The sequence below is a fragment of the Terrapene carolina genome, unplaced genomic scaffold, assembly GCF_002925995.2.
Source record: "Terrapene carolina triunguis isolate 2854851 unplaced genomic scaffold, T_m_triunguis-2.0 Scaffold580, whole genome shotgun sequence".
Classification (NCBI taxonomy): Eukaryota; Metazoa; Chordata; order Testudines; family Emydidae; genus Terrapene; species Terrapene triunguis.
Window position 1 is genome coordinate 6,468,402 of NW_020664931.1, and position 18,138 is coordinate 6,486,539.

Consider the following 18,138-nt stretch of genomic DNA (forward strand, 5'->3'; position numbering starts at 1 on the left):
GAGAAAATATGGAATGTTTTATTATAGCCCAAAGCAGCCAAAGGCATTTCTGCTCATCATAGTAATTATTTATAACTAAAGCCATATTTTTCTATTCTTGGACTAGACATACCTATAACATTCCAAAGAAAGATACAGGTCATATTAGTTGGGGAATCTTCTTGGATTTTGATGATACTCAACAATTTTTATTAGTGCAAATATAAAAACTAAAGTTCATTTGCATGGACCAAATGAATTTATTACAGAACTCAATCATTCTATATTTCTAAGCACATTCCCTCCATGTTTGTTTTTTTCCTACTTTTTTTTCATTTTTGCTCTAATCTCCCTAATTAGTACAGTAAGATTGTCTCACTTGTTTAAAGCCTAAAAGCTTATGAGATACATCTATAGTTTTCTTTTTGTTCCTCGTTCAGGACCTGGTTTATCAGTTATACCAATTTAATACCTCTTTGATTCTGTTTAAATTACTTTTTCAATACAACTTTATGGAGAACCTAGGTATATATTTCTATAATAAAGATTTATGACATCTGGTACATTCACTAAATCCACTGATTTGGTAACTTTCTCAAAAAGCAATTAAGTTTGTCTTAAAATCAAATTTAAACTAAAACATTAATTTCCAACTAATTTCTCCCTGCTATATCTTTAGTGGTAAAATTCATTGTTTTCCCTACCCATTAATATTTCCAGTAGACAAAAGCTATGCCTTAGCCATTTGCATTTCAATATTGTCCTAAAATAGGCTGCCCAGCACAGTAAGAAATTATTTGCCTTTTTATTTTTTATAGTTACATCACTCTACAATCATCTGCTTGCTAAAATCATTTCTGAGCCAGACCAGATACATAGTGCTTGATATACCAGTGCCACAGTCATGTAGGGCTACTGTTTGAAAGGCATGTTTACTAATTCAGCTAGTTTGTTGCTCATGAAGCCGTATCTGAGATTCCACTCAGGATGGCTTTTGTTCTTTGAAGAGAAATGAAAAAAAGGTATACAAACTTTTGTCTGAGGTGAGAGGAAGGAATCAACAATCAGAAACATCTGTTGAAACAAAAAGCATGTGTTGGTTGAGTCCAGCAGTAGTTAATCAGTTCTACCCCCTCCAATAGGAGTCAGTGGGGATTCCTGTGTTATCTTTGTTAACACTGGTTAGTACCATTTTTGTGTTAACCATAGAGCAAACAGAGCAAATTCTAAAATATAATTATGAGAGTGTTCGTAATTAACTCATAACTCAGGAGAGTCAAAATGGAGCTGCAAATCATTTATGCATTGTCATCCCTAATGAGTGAAAAAACATTGTTTATTTCACCATCCACAGACTGTATGCTAATTTTATACCATTCTCTTCTCTGTATTCATTTTTATTAGAGGACTTTGAATTTCCAATTATTTCAGACTTCTTAATAAAAAGGTTTTTATGCTTCACTTTACCAGCAGCTACTGGCTAGAGTTGTGGCACATGACTAGGGTGAGGAGACCGCTAATGAAGTATGTTCCATCCAGATTATACAGAACTCTCTATGAAGGGAACTATAGTATAACTGTGCATTGTAGTTCAGATTCTCCTTGATTCCCTGAGGGATATCAAAGACTCATCCCTCATTGCAGGCCCTGCAGGCAATTGTGTATTTGCACGACTGCCTTTTACTTTATATACACATGTATATTATGGGCCTGATTCATTGGTACACTTCAGTCCTCTTATGCTGGCTCCATTAGTAAAGTCAGTTGCTCTAGCCACCGGAATACCTCTGGCATAGGGAGATGAGATGCAAAGAGTTGTTGTAATGGCTCTATGCCACTCAACCCCCCAGAGATTCTGAAATGGGGGCCTGGTTGGAGAGTTGCTTGTGTGACAGACTGAGAATATCCTGCCATACCCTGAATGAACTTTACTGAATCAGGTTGAATCCTGTTGAATTAGATTTAATATCTTTGGGGTTCATTGTATTAAAAACGCAGCTGTGTATGTGTTGTTCTGTTACTGCATGTATATAACTTCTTGTGGGAGAGTGACTAATACACTAAGGGCTTTTTGGAACAATATGTTTGAAGTGGGTTTCCTAGGAAGTACCTGGGGGTAAGGGGAATGTAAATGACCCACTTTGAATCCACTCCTTTGAAGCTATGCACTGGGGAGGAAAACCCATTGTCTACTAATTACCCACACCTGGAAACTCTAGATCAAACAATGCACTAGACATGCTATGGGTCTGCTTGTTCTGAGCTGAAGACTGATGAACTTGTGGCCACAGAAGAAACTGTTTGAGTGAGGTGCTGAACACCTGCTCCTGCTACAGCTCAGGTCAGAATTGGGGTGGTCTGGTAAACTTATTAGCATGAGTGTAGATTCTTTAATTGTTTTTAATGTTTTCTCCATAATGCGTAAGAATGAAATATGCTTGCATAAAAAGAGCTGTGTGGTATCAATAACCATGGGCAGTCACACTATTAACCATTTCTGAAGAGAACACAAGCAGGTGTGCTTGGGCAGCCTGTCTCTGCTGGAGATAACACAGTGAATAGAGGGAATTGTGGAGCCTTGAAATATCCCAGTCAGAAGGGTGTAAAAGGTGGGTCTCCACCCAAAAAGGCAACAGCTGGAGGACTGAGAGCAGGTGCTTTTGCTGGACCACTGAGGTGAAATACAGGTGCAGTTGCCCTAAACTGTGACAGCTTGCTTCAACTATTTCTGGCTGCCTGCATAGACCCTTGGCAACACAAGTGGACAACAGTATGTTAGGGAAGCCTTGAGGATGCTCTAATTTACGCTGATGTTTAAACTGGCCCCCAGCTACCCAAAACAGAGGAGATATAAAGCTGGAGGAAAGCCACAATTGCCCACACAACCTTGGCTCCTGTGCCAATTAGAGGTGGGAATGGAGAGGGATTCAGAGGAAACAGAATGCTAGTTTTCAAGAGATTAAATCTGAGACAATAGCTAGACATGCAAGAGGAGAAGCCAGAGGGGCAACTATAGACTAGATTAGACAAATGGGAAGAAGTCTGGAGTAGAAAGGCAGATTCAGAAATCATCAGTGAAGAGGTAGCTGCTGAAGCAATGGGAACAAATAACTTTACTGAGGGAGCATAGACAGAAAAGAGAGAGTACCAAGAACAGAATCCTGTGGCTTTGTCAATGGACAGGGAAAGGAAGGAGAAGGAGAAGTTGTTAAAGGGAATGCTGGAGGAATTATCAATAAGGCAAAAGATCAACCAGGAGAGCACAAAGTGGAAGAAGCCACATGAAGCTGAAAAGAAGAGAAATGGTCAACATTGTCTAGAGACAGCAGCCAGATCAAGAAGGATACAAATAGAGAAATGTCTCCTTGATTTGGCTAGTTGGTCATTAATGATCTCAGTGGAGGTAGTTTTGGGGGAGTGAAACTGGACTGGAGGGAATCAGGGAGCCAATGAGAAAATTAAGGTAGGAAACTAAGATAGTGAGAGTAAAGATATCTGCAGAGTTCTGCCAAGAAAGGGGAGATGGGAGTTAGTATGAAAGGTAAGTTGTTATCAAGGTTAAAAAAAAACTCAACATAGCAAAAACAAGGGCATTCTTGAGGGAAGAGGGAAATGATCTAGACTGGAGAGATTGGTTAAAGATAAGGGAAAAGAGACAGAATATGCAGAAGGGGCCAAAGACACAGGAGGGAGGAAGGTCTGGTTCTGAATGGAGGGAAATATTCTCCTGGACCCATCATAGGATTGTGAGAGGTGGCTGCACCTCTACATCCAGAGCCCTCATCTTTGGAGTTGGACAAGGCTCCACATCTAAGTAAAACCATTGGAAGAGATTTTGGGACAATACAGACTCAGCAGCAATACTCAGACAACACTGAGATCATCTCCTTTATGTCCAATACTGACAGCACCCAGCTCTCCCAGTGCCTGGAGGAACAGAAGTTGGCTGAAACTAAATTTCTGTTAGATAGAAGCAACAGTGGTAGGGAAAGGGAAACATTTTAAAGAAAGAGCCAACACCAGAACTTCTTCTATCCAAGGCACCTGTTCTGACTTAAGAAAGTGTGCAGCCTGTATGTCCTTCTGGACTCCACACTAGTACTCAGATAGATTCAGCTGCTGAAAAGACCTCTAGACTGGAGGATACACTCTTTGCAGTGCTCACAGATGAGGATCCAACAAATGTGATCCACACCTTTGTCACCTCCAGGCTTGGCTACCAAAGCACATGATACCTGGAAATGAAAGTAATTCCTTAAGAAGCTCCGCTTGGTTTAGGATGGTGCAATCTGCCTACTCAGCAACACAAAGAATTAAGAACATATCACCCCAGTCTCCTGGATCAAATTAAAGGTTCAAGATCCTCAATGTGCTGCGGCTGAGCTACCTGAAAGATTGCTGCTTATTCCAGCATCAAGAGCTATTATGACAAATGTACTCACCACATATAATGAAACCACATCATTAGGATGAAGCTTGTGAAAAGAGAGGACAGAGATTTCCCAACTGCCAAACTATAGTAGATAAGGTTGCCAACTTTCTACTCACACAAAATTGAACACCCTTGCCCTGCCCCTTCTCCGAGGTCCAGCCACTTCTCTGGAGCCCCCCCCTTCTCCGAGGTACCGCTCCCGCTCACTCCAATCCCCCCTCCCTCTGTTGCTCGCTCTCCCCACCCTCACTCACTCACTTTCACCAGGCTGGCTCAGCAGGTTAGGGTGCAGGAGGGGGCGAGGGCTCTGGCTGGGGGTGCTGGCTCTGGGGTGGGGCCAGGGATGATGGGTTTGGGGTGCAGGAGGGGGCTCTAGGATGGGGGCTGGAGCTGAGGGGTTTGGAGTATAGGAGAGGGCTCCAGGCTGAGGCAGGGGGTTGGGGTATGGGAGGGGTACAGGCTCTGGGCTAAGGGTGCAGGTCCCGGGGTGGAGCCAGAAATGAGGGGTTCAGGGTGTGGGGGGGAGGCTCCGGGCTGGAGCAGGGGGTTGGGGTGCGGGTGTGTGGGAGGGTTCCGTTGGGGGTGCAGGCTCTGGGGTGGAGCTGTGGATGAGAGGTTTGGGGTGTAGGAGGGTGCTCCAGGCTGGGACTGAGGGGTTTGGAGGGCAGAAGGGGGATCAGGACTGGGGCCAAAGGCAGGGGCATGGGAGGGGGTGCAGGGTCTGGGTAGCGCTTACCTTAGGCAGCTCCCGGAAGCAGTGGCAAGTCCCCCCTCTGGCTCCTATGCAGAGACTCAGCCAGGTGGCTCTGCGCACTGCACTGTCCACAGGCACTGCCCCTGCAGCTCCCATTGGCTGCAATTCCCGGCCAATGGGAGCTGTGGAGCTGGTGCTTGGGGAGGGGGCAGCGCGCAGAGCTCCCTGGCTGCCCTATACCTAGAAGCCGGAGAGAGAAGATGCCGCTACTTCTGGGAGCTGCACGGAGTCATGGCAGGCAGGGAGCTGACTTTTAACAGCCCGGTCAGCAGTGCTGACCAGAGCCGCCAGGGTCCTTTTTGACCAGGCATTACGGTTGAAAACCAGACACCTGGCAACCCTAATAGTAGCAGAAGTCCCTGCTGCAAGAACTGAGAAGGATCTAAACATAAAACCCATCTTTTTGACCTAGCTTTATCAAACACTTAACACTGTACTAGTGGAAAACTGAAAGAACTAAAGTAAACCTGTTCACTTTATGGAATAAGTGTGGTATAGAAAGACAGACAAACAGCGTGAGAGACAATTGGAAGTCACAAAAGAGGACTTCTTATATGGCATTCAACTTTTCTTAAAATAAGATTTGGAGCCTGTTTAGAGGAGCTTTTCATTCTGAAGGTGTTTTCCTTTAACCATTTTTAGTTCTAGGGGCACCTAAAAATTCAAAGTTTGCTGGTCCCGGGTCCTGGCAGGGAGTGGGGCTGGCTGAGTGGGAGACGGAGCCCTGCTGGAGTGCTTCAGCCGGCAGGGACAGCAAAGCAGCCCCCTGTGGCAGGGGAGGAGCTCAGCAGTCCAACGCAGGGGGCCCTGCCGGGCAAGTGAGTCTTGAGAGAGCCAGGCCTGGGCAGACTCTGTTCCTGCTCCAGCCTGGCTGATAGTGCCACTCCTGAGGGGCCAGAGTAATTCCCGACCAGCCCTGGCCACACTACCAGCGCGCTCCGCCAGGCAGACATAATCACGTCCCAGCGGTGAGTGTGGCTGGGGGACAGGGTGTGAGACAGTGGGTCTCTGGGAGGTTTGTGGGGGGGCTCTGGGCAGTGAGGGGGTGGGGAAGGTCTTTGTGTGTTGGGGTGCTGGGCAGTGGAGGTCTGTGTGTGGCACTGGGCAGTTGTGGTGGTAGGGCTTTGTGGCAGCACGCCTGAAAGTTAAAAGTGTTGGGGTACCCTGGCCAACCGTGGCAGTTTGGCGCTCTGATGGTGGGAGTACCCTGCAGATCCGGCTGCTGCGGGCAGTGAGGGGTCTCTGAGACACCGTGGGTGGTGGGGGACTGCACAGCTCTTGGCTGGCGCAGGCAGCAGGAGGCCCCCGGAGCTCCGGGCTGCCTTGCGTGGCAGGTAGCCCTGCAGCTCCCAGTCACCAAGGGCAGCAGAGCCCCCCACAGCTCCCAGCTGCTGAGGGTGGCAGGGGCCCCCAGAGCTCCAAGCCTCGGAAAACACGAATGCCAGCTGTAGGTGGTGGGGGGAGGGAGGCTGAAGATGCTGTGCTTGGGGGCATGCAAGGTGTAAATCCGGCCCTGGGCATTAGAAGAGTAGAACGGCTACCAGGAGCTGGGTCTTGCTACAACTGTACAAATCCTACCATGCTTTGTGAGCTGAGAATAAAATTTTATTTTTTAAAGAATTCATCTGCAAATTAAGGAACTTTAAAAAGAAATGAGATAGAAGTTTGAATTGAGAAAATATACTGAAAAGACAATTCCTTTCATTCACTAGCTTCCATATTACCAGGGATTATAACAATTTCTTAAATCTTCTGTGAGACTGATAATCTTCATAGATGAATGCAAATCACAGTGAAAAATTAAACTGGGCGAGACTCTCAAAAATATTAACATATGCAGAATATGTGCATACGATTATTTCAGGCAAAATCATTATACAATGACTCCAATAGGATTTAAATAAAATACTGGTCATCTTTGCACAATAATCATTTTAAGGAAAGAATATTATCCAGTATACAGCTTCATTTAGGCAATGGATAAATATATTCTACTGTAAACAGATTTTACAGTGTAAACTGTCCAGCTGTTTTATAGGCATGCCTGTATTTGCAGATTGTAAATATAAGCCAAAGCCTAGAGTTTAAAATTCTCTTATTTTGCAAAAGGCCGGCTAACCCCTACTCTACAAAAATTCCAAAACCTGGAAAAAGTCTTTCTCTTCTTGTTTGACCATATGGCTTCTCAAATGTATTCACCTTTATTCCCTCACTAGTTCCAAACATGTATCATGTGTGCAGTTTGAAATTAGTTATACAGTGACTTGTATGTAGATATTTACATTCTTTTTACTCCAATTCCTCCTGCCTTATTTACAGTACCACAGAGTCCAGGAGCAGTCCCCTTATGTTCAATATTGCCTAAACATAAATCAAAAGATTTTAAGAGATAATTTATTGGGCTTAACATGAACAAAGACATTAACACAGTAGCACCTTGTTAGTTACAAAAAAGAACAATTTTAGATAATTTCTCAACGTGAATTTTAAATGGGTGCACTGCTCACAAAGGATGAAGCCACAAGTGAGTGCTACAGGACATTCCAAATGCTTCACTCTATTATAAATATAATTGTAGAAAGGCTGATCAAGTGGTTAGGGCCCTAGTCTGGGCTGTAGAAGACCTATGTTCAAGTCCCTGCTCTGAGAAAAACTTCTTGTGTGACCCTTGACAGGCCAGTTAGTCTCCCAGGCCCAAATCCACAAAGGTATCTTGCTACTTAAGTCCCAGTTTTGGCTCTACTGTGATCAATAAAAATGGCAAATCTTGCAGGTGCCTACACTCATTTGGTGCCCAAGTTTCAGCTTCTGGGTGTGCACACTGCTGCCTCCCTCTAGGCATCTGAATGCCCATCTGCCATGTAAGCCACAGAGCAATTCAGAAGCCAGAGAAGAAGATAGGGGTTCAGCTGCCTAACTTGTGCTCAGGGCCTGATTTGGCAGGCATGCTCAGAGGTCCCCTTCTGGATTGGATCCCTTTCAAGACCTGGGTGGAGGAGGTGATGATGTCCACTTTATAACTTTTAGTGCAGTGTTTACAGCACTTGCCTGGGATATGAGAGGCCCAGGCTCAATTCTCCCTTTCTCTGCCAGAGGGGGAGGAAGGATTTGAACAGGGGTCACCCAGAGCTACAACCACTGGACTATGAGATAGTCTGATGTAGGACTCCCTCTGTCTCTCCTGTTGAAGCTGTTCCACTGTGGATAAATAGTGAAAGAGTCATTGGAGCAGGAGGACTGGACCCAGGGTCTCCCACCTCCTAGCTGAGTGCACTAACTACTGGAGTACAGAGTCATTCCCTTTCCCATGCTCACACTCTCTCTCCCTCTAAGCCAGTGACTAAGTATTTAACCATAGTGAAACAGTCACTGGGTCAGAGAGACAGACAGAATGACTATGTAGCCTGGTGCTCAGGACATCCCCCTGGGAGTGGGAGACCCAGGGTTCAGTGCCCTGCTCCAGTCACTCCATGCACCTATCTCTCCCCATATATTGTATAGGGAGCCTAGGCACCTTAGTTAGGCTTTGTGGATTGCAGTCTTGTTCCTGTCATTTTCTAGGCACCTAAAAATTAGGTCTTGTCTTCACATACAGTGGCATAGCTGCACCAGTGCAGCTGCACCATTGTAGCACTTCATTGTAGCGCTACTATGTCAATGGGAGAGCTTCTCCCATGGGCATAGATAATCCACCTCTCCCACAGGCAGTAGCTATGTTGATGGGAGAAGCTGTCCCGTCGACATAGCTCTGTGTGCACGGAGAGTTAGGTTGGTATAACTAGGTCACTCAGTGCTGTGGATTTTTCACACCCCTGAGCAACGTAGTCATACCGACATAGGGCTATAGTGTAGACCTGGCCTTAGGCACTATGACGCTCAGTGTTAAAAAAACAAACAAACGCCTCAGTCCTTTTGTGGATCTGGACCTCTTGAAATGGGGACAGTGATACTTCCCTACCTCACAGGGATGTTGTGATGATAAATATATTAAATACTGAGGCACTGAGATACTATGGTGATGGGGGCCATATAAGTAAGACAGGTATAGGACTATGATGGAGCCAATAATATCCTCTAAAATGAATGAAAATAGGTTTTCTATAGGATGGATGGATAAAAACATTATATATAATCAGACTCATTACATAATTCTATATTATGTATATTGTTGATACATACAATATATTCATTCACTAGCCAAAGGAGGATCTGCTGATGTAGTATATCCCATTCACCCCATTCAAGGAGGTGACTGCAACCAACAGAAGCTTCCTCTCTCGGGCACCTACCACCAACTTAGGTGTGGTATCAAAGGAATATTCTCTCTCACACCACTACAAGAGGAGGCTACTGAAAGAGTTATTTTTCCTTTTCCAGAAAAGACAGTAGGGAAGAAATCTGACTGGCGGCAGCTCCCACACTACAAGGTTGTTACAGAGAGCAAGTGGGGACCCCGATGAAGAGGCCCAATACCAGTCTGGCTACTGAAGGATTCAAGCTCTGAGGCATAGTGAACATCATTTCTTTAGATAGGAGCCCAGCAGAGCAGTAGCACTACCAGTCATTCATTATCAAACCTAAAGTGTCTCCCATACAGAGAGGCACAGAAACACAAATAGCTGGTGGGCCACAAATAGCCGGTGGGATATATAATCAGTAAAAAACACAATGAAATCCTGAGCTACAAATGGCTTTGATTCCATTCAACAACTTCACTCTGCCCGGCTCTACTCATTTCTCCCCTTTTATATATGCTTAGTACTCTCTTGGACTGCGATCCCCCCTCTTAGCTACAGCTTTCATTGCAGCTACTGGTTACAACTATTAGAGGTCAGAGTTTGGCACCTGTCATTAGCAGTCACGTACTTTGAAGATAACCAGTGTGAGGGCATGTTAGCTTATTTTTTTCTTTCATTGGTAGTGCATGAGAATTCAGTGATATATTGTTTAATGCATGGAATATACAGGGTAGCTTATTCTCTTAAAAATTGAATAATGATCTCTTTCATATTACAGCAACAGATTATCATGGAAATTTCCATGATAGCTACTGAAGGAGTTCATTAGCACTTTGCTACTCATTTGCTCAGAGTAAGCAGGCAGAGTGCTCCCTGAAGTCAGGAGACAGACAACACAACCAAGAGCAGAACAAATATGTTGAAACTGAAGTAGTAGTTTCACTTTATTAGGTTTGTCAGTAATTCTGTCACTCAGCAGGATGCGTCATCAGAGCCCCATGTAGCACAGCATCTTCTTGACAAGAAGAATCTAATAAATCATGAATAACAGGTATGAGATGAAAAGTGTGATCATTAAGAAACAAAATTAAATACCAGACTCTACACTTAAAATACATCATGGAGCTGATTCACGCACCCTTGAGCAAGGAAATTCTGAGTCAACACATGGCTGGGTGTTCTTATCAATTGTCTTAAACAGTGGATGATCTTCTGAAAAAGTGGGGAGGGGTGTGTGGATATAGATCCTTGTATCACTAAAGACTAGAATTTTTATCATATCCATTAGTAAAAAAAAGTTTCAATGGAGATAGGGACACCGTAAAAAACTAAAGTGATCTTAAGATTTTTGATTTGTAACATGAAATTAATTTTCACATCACTGACATTTTAATAGCCAAGTGAAGGGTCAAATTACAGAGGATTTAAAAATCTTCATATGGTTTTTTGCTTAACATATTTTCTTTCACATATTTGCAAGCACCCTCCTCTTGCAGGGGGAGCTGATGTAACATGACAAAGCTTTATGAAAAGTGAACTCTGCTCATGTACAGTCATCACTGACAGAGGGCCCCACTCTCTGGAAAGGGACGTTTGTGATATACTGCAAATAGGAGTGAAAAATAAGTAACATTCATGTGTAACCAGCACTCAGATTGGGAGGAGGGTGAAGTTTACAACTGATTATGCCACATTTCCACTTCTCATTTCTGCTGGACAAAAACAAGCTGAGGAAAAGGAGCTTTATATCTCATTTTCATGCTACCTATCTCAGCCCTCTGAAACACTGTGTATAGCATGTCAAGTATCCTTTCAGCTGTGTACTTTTCACCTTAGCACCAAAACACACAAACAAATCCCTAAAAAGAAGTAACTGCTCTTAACATTTAGTTTAAGTTAGGGTGGTTTTGGCCAAAAATGGATGAAAAATATTTAAAACACTAGAGAATTTAATAGTGAGGGATTTTGTTTGTTCTTTTGCTGTGTGGCTCAAAAACCAATACCCACACTGAATTAAAAACAAAGCAACTCCAGAAACAAATCAGACCAGATTTTACCCTGTCACAATATGAAATAATTTCTTTACCAAACTCTGCTCTCTGTATTTACAGTATACACTGTTCAGTATGCCATTTTCACAATGAAAGAAAATACTGCCCATATCCTCAACATACTTCCCCCCCCCACATATTTCTATAAGAAGCAAAGAAGAGTCAAGCAGGCTTTGCATACTTAGGATATGGTGTGGCATAACTCCATTCTGAAGAATTACAAGGGGGAACGCATACCCAATGATGGAATTGTTAGCACAAAGAATAACCTGTGTATAGAATGCAATCACATCAACACAGTTCTCCACTGGGGGGGGGGAGGGGAAGAGAGTGAACCAGGTCAGAAAATCACTGCTGCTTCAGTAAGTGTCTGTTAAATATTGATTGGAGTCAGTCAATATTTCGCCTTTCCAAAGAACCTGAAAGTGTACATTTGTTGGCATATGATAGTTGCAAAGTAGGGAAGATAGTGATAAAGAAAAAGGTTATTTATGAAGCAACTGATACACATCACTGTGCTGCACAAATACTACTGAACTAGTACCTAGTTAGTACTTGATATTCATGAAAAAAATACATAGAAAGAATCAAACCTGTGACCAGTTCTCGGATTTCCAAATCTGTAGTCTTGCGGAGCAACCGTACTAATGCTGGGATACCACCACAGTTTTTCAGAGCAATTTTGTTGTCATCATTTGCTTTCCCATACACCAAGTTTCTCAAAGCTCCACAGGCACTACGGTGGACTTCTGTCATTCGATGATCCAACAGGTCCACCAGTAACTGTATTCCTCCTTGTCTTCTTATCTGAAACAGCCAAAAGTGACAACCATGATATTAGGGAATGAGCAGGTGTAGTGCACACATTATTCAGCTTAATAAACAGTGGTTCTCAAATTAAGGGTATGCATAGCACTTGCTTGTGGTCCAAGAAGAGCTGCAAGTTCATATGGTGCTGGCTCCGCCCCTTTGACAGCACTGAAAGCAAAGCTCTTTGCAGTGAAGATCCTGGACAACTGTTAAAGCAACTGAAACAATGAGGAGCCAAAACAATTGCCTCAACAAGGGACTTCTGCAATTGTCCGGTAAGCCTAATTTCATTACTAGGCAAATTGGTTGAAACTATAGTAAAGAACAGAATTGTCAGAAACACAGCTGAACACAACATGTTGCAGAACAATCAACATGGCTTTTGTAAAGAGAAATTATGCCTCACCAATGTATTAGTATCCTTTGACGGGGTCAATAAACATGTGGACAAGGGTGATCTTGGGGATATAGTATGCCTGAACTTTCAGACAGCCTTTGACAAGGTCCCACACCAAAGGCTCTTAAGCAAAATAACCAGTCATGGAATAAGAAGGAAAGTCTTCTCACAGATCAGTAACTGATTAAAAGGTCGAAAACCATTTCAACATATTCATTACTGATCTGGAGAAAATGGTAAACAGTGAGGAGGCAAAGTTTGCAGACAATGCAAAATTACTCAAGATAATTAAGTCCAAAGCTGACTGCGAAGAGTTATAAGGGATTTCACTAAACTGGGTGGCTGGGCAACAAAATGGCAGATTAAATTCAATGTTGATAAATGCAAAGTAGTGCACATTGGAAAACATAATCACAACTATACACACAAAATGATGGGGACTAAATAAGCTGTTACCATTCTAGAAAGAGATCTTGGGGTCATTGTGGATAGTTTGATAGTTCTCTAAAAACATCTGATCATTGTGCAGCATCAGTCAAAAAAGCTAACAGAATGTTAGTATCCATTGGGAAAGGGATAGTTACTAAAGCAGAAAATATCATAATGCCTCTCTGTATAAATCCATGATATGCCCACACCTAGACTACTGAGTGCAGGTCTGGTCACCCCAGCTCAAAAAAAAAAAAAAAAAAAAATAAGAAAAAGTAAAGAGAAGCCAAAAAAAAAAAAAAAAAAAAAAAGAATTGGAAAAAGTACAGAGAAGGGCAACAAAAATGATTAGAGGTATGGAACAGTTTCCATATCTGGAGAAGTTAAAAAGTCTGGAACTAAGCAGGGATATAATAGCGGTTTATAAAATCATGAATGGTGTGGAGAAAGTGACTAAGGATGTGTCACTTCACATAACACATGAACCAAGGCCCACTCAATGAAAATTAATAAATAGCAGGTTTAAAACAAACATGGGGAGTACTTTTTCACATAACTCAGTCAACCTTTGGAATTCATTTCCAGGGATGTTCTGAAGGCCAAAAGTATAACTTGGTTCAAAAAAGAATAAAATAAGTTCACGGAGGATAGGTCTATCAATGGCTATTAGCCAAGATGGTCAGGGATGCAACCCCATGCTCTCGGTGTCCCTAAACCTCTGACTGCCAGAAGCTGTGAGTGGATGACAGGGGATGGATAACTCAGTAATCGTCCTGTTCTGTTCATTCCCTCTGAATCGTTTGGTACTGGCCACTGTCGGAAGACAGGATACTGGGCTAATGGACCACTGGTCTGACCCAGTGTGGCCATTCTTATGTAGTAAATTATAATTATTTGTTAAAGTATGATTAATGTTGTGTGTGTTCATACATTTAGTCCGTTTATCTGAAACCAAGAATGGAAGACGCTTTCATCCCTTTTAAAATATGTACCTTTTTCAGTGTCAAAATTTGAGCATTAAAAATTATATGCTGGTGAAATAACAGTCATCACTTTTCTGTTCCCCTATGTACTATGGCACATCATGACATCACTGTTTTAGGATATGAATCATGTAATACAAAGTGCCTCAATAGAGAGATGCAGGTACATCGTGTTAATTTACACATTTTTTTACTGTTTACAGAACAGAACATTCTTGTCTATATGATATTCACATTACAAAGAATAAAGTATTTAAATTAAAATAGTAATTATTTGAAGATAATCTATATTTTCCCCAGAGTATTAATTGCAATTCAATGTTCCCTACATGGTGTTCACCTGTCTAGGCATTCTGTAGACTATCTATAAAGCACAGTGGTCAGTGGTAAAACCAGAGGTTGGCCATGGTTGTGGCTGGATAATGGTACATAACATCAGACTCATGCCAGGAGTTCATTCATCTCTCTGTCACTCTGTGCTTGTGCAAGCTGGAGGAACACCGATGCCTCTCAGTTCAGAAAACACAAAAATAGATCAAAAATAATATGTTCTGCAATATATCTGACTGATCTAAAACTCAACTACTGCAAATATGATCATTTGCAATGCAAGATATTTGCCACTTTCTAAATCAGATACATTTACTGACAAGAAACATTCACTTTTGAATCCATCACTAACCTTTTGAAACCAACGTGTCAGCTTTTTCTAATATATCATATTTTCAAACCTGATGTGTTGCATGAGGAACAGCTATATCACCCACTTGACACAATATGCAACATTTGCTGAAATAAATCGACTCAGAACTGAACTTAATATATCAAGAACTAAACTTGATACATCAATTCAGTAAAAGGTACATGAAGTGCTGAACTCGATATTTCAGTCTTCAGAGAGGGATGCTTATGTGATTTGATGGAAGATAATGAGAGAAAACATTTGGATTAAAAGCAAATATACCCAATGTATCACTCGTTTTGCTATGATGTGTGACATCAGTAACAATGGAATAAAAAACAGAGACCATAGGGTTTTAAAATAAAATATGTGCAAAATGATTTTTGATAAATACTTCAATGATTGCTTAGAAAAAGATTGAAATAGTGATGGGAACAAAAAGGAATTTCAAGCAAGTACACCTAGAATAAACATGTATGTGATATAACTCATCTGATGACCTCAAAGGGCTCTGTCACGTTCATGTATGCGCTGCATCTGTGATCTCTGTCCCAGTCTCTGCATGGACACTATTTCCAAGTGACAGCCTTCTATCTGCACCTCTCCCAGAGTGGAACCCTGTGATTCACGCTGCTCTAGACTGGATCATCAGGATACAACCCCCCTCCCTAAACACACACACTTTTTACCAACTGTACTGTTACAGTTACAGGGAGAATGGTGCCTTAGACCCCATTCCCCCTTTGCAATCCTTCTCGAGTGCACTGCTTAGGTTTTGCTACCTTCACCTCTCTCTGGATGGAACCTGCAGTTGCACCACTCTTAGGCTGGATCCCTACGTGGCAGCCCCGTTTCCAACCATGATAACTCAGCAGGCCCAAATGGATTGGGGGGCCTGCAATCAACTTCCCTCTAGGAATATCTGACCAGTGGCTGATTAAAGTGATACAAAACCGATTCTTCAAAACAAATGTACTGTACATTCACCCAAACATATATAGCAATCGGAGAAAAGTAAACAACACAGCATGATAGGCACAACAATAATAAATAATAATAATACCACCTAGCTCTTATATTGTGTTTTTCCATCAGCAGGGCTTAAAGTGCTTTACAAAGTAGATCATTATCCCCATTTTACAGATGAGTAAACACAAGCCTAAATACCTTTGATCTTACCTCAACCTTAACATTCCCTCGCACGTTTTGGTAAGTTCTACTTAGGTCAGGTACCTGCACCTCTGGGCTGGGAGAGAGAAACTCTCCTACTGCAAACGCTGTTGTCAGTCACTCTACATCTGTGTCTCCCATCAGCAACTTTCCTTGAGCAGCTGTTGACAACTCATCCGCTCCCAACTCCCTTTCTCTAGGGGGCCTTTATAAGCATTTTGTGTCATTTTGATCTCTAAGCTTGTTGCCTCGACAAAGCAGCTGGGTCACTTGTACTGGAGCCTGGAAATCACCTCTTCACAGCTCGGCTATTGACTTTCGAGGGTTTGCCGTCCTGTTTCTTACCTGGACTATTGTGTTGCCTCCCTACTTTTTTACCCAACAGCTCACTATTAAACGGCACCAGTAAATTCCCACCTTCCAATAGCGCAATATAACTATGCATTGACTATCTTAATAGGTAGGTCACATAATCATAAAATTAGTACAGACGAACCTCCACAGGCTCTATAAACATTAATTAAGACTCTCGTAACCCTCTTATGAGGTATAATGAAGGATTATTACCTCCTGTTTACAGTTAGAGCAACTGAGGCACAGGAAAGTAAAATGATTTGCTCATGGTCCTAGAAGGAGTTTCAGACATAGCTGGGAGAAGTCATATATCCTGAGTTCCAGAGGCAAATACTCAGCTGGTGTAAATTGTTATAACTCCACTGACTTCAATAGAGCTTTGGCCATATAAGTACCTAAGGTAGAGAGATATATGATGATTTGCGCAAGCTAAGGTTAAGAACCTACTCTACACTGACATGAAAACTGACAAGGGTTTGCGTTGTGCCTGTCTTCAGGTGAGATGATGAGATAATTGTTAGGTATAATATTTACTAATATACAAGTGGCTACTTTTTTACTTCATTCACAAGGCAAAATGACCATGTATGCAGACAGGGTGTTTGCTCACCACGACAAATGATTAGTGTAGCACTGGATCATCTAAAGACTCAAGGGCCAAACTCTGCTCTCATTTACACAAATCAATTGCAGAATAACCCACTGGAATTACCTGTATTATATCAAAAACATAACCCATACCTGCTACTTAAGGAGGTGGTCTTGGAATAATCTTCACTTTGGCCAGGCAACAAGTTACAGTAGCAATAATTGATATATTGATGTTCACCTATATCCACAACTCTGTGTGTATATATGCTAGAGCCACTGAACTGCATCTGAATGCATTCACATGTAACGACTAAACAACTTCTACATTGCATCACTATTTTCCTAACAGTGTGCTCCCTATTGTCACATAACAGGAGTCTTCTGGAAAGGTAATGTATCAGTTTCCATGGCTGTCTCATCTGTATCATTGATTGGTGCACTAGCTTCAGTGGTGGACAAATCATGGTCAGCTCTCAGTGTGTTTCTTCTAGGAAATTTATCAGTGTCAATGGCTTACTCTATCACTTGGTAAATTCAGTATATATCTGGTCAACAGGCAACATATCCATTGACATAATAAAAAGTCAATATTATATTGAAGCTGTGTCAGAGCCAATATGGTGTGAAAAAGTTCCTCCTCTATCTTGGTGGGTCCTGCGCTTATTGGCGGATTCACCATGTGGGTTGGGGAACAGCCCAGAGACCTTCCCCTCTGGAAGAACCCACAGTCCAGGTCAATTGGGAGGTTTGGGGGGAACCCGGGCCCGCCCTCTACTCCGGGTTCCAGCCCAGGGCCCTGTGGACTCCAGCTGTCTATAGTGCCTCCTGTAACTGCTGCATGACAGCTACAACTCCCTGGGCTACTTCCCCATGGCCTTCTCCAAACACCTTCCTTATTCTCACCACAGGACCTTCCTCCTGGTGTCTGATAACGCTTGTGCTCCTCAGTCCTCCAGCGGCACACCCTCTCACTCTCAGCTTCTTGCGCCTCTTGCTCCCAGCTCCTCACACTCCCACCACAAACTGAAGTGAGCTCCTTTTTAAAACCCAGGTGCCCTGATTAGCCCGCCTTAATTGATTCTAGAAGCTTCTTCTTAATTGGCTCCAGGTGTCCTAATTAGCCTGCCTGCCTTAACTGGTTCTAGCAGGTTCCTGATTACTCTAGTACAGCCCCTGCTCTGGTCACTCAGGGAACAGAAAACTACTCATCCAGTGACCAGTATATTTGCTCTCTACCAGACTCCTGTACCCCACAGGTCTGGGTCTGT

The 18,138-nt window shown here is 42.7% G+C and overlaps 1 protein-coding gene across 1 annotated transcript in view; it reads right to left on the reverse strand.

The window, feature by feature from the left end:
* CTNND2 (catenin delta 2) overlaps nt 1-18,138 on the reverse strand; it is a 731,680-nt gene that overhangs the window by 212,173 nt on the left and 501,369 nt on the right. The window contains exon 9 of the mRNA XM_029913318.1: nt 12,048-12,261. Coding sequence (XP_029769178.1) covers nt 12,048-12,261 — 214 coding nt within the window. The remainder of the gene's footprint in view (nt 1-12,047; nt 12,262-18,138) is intronic.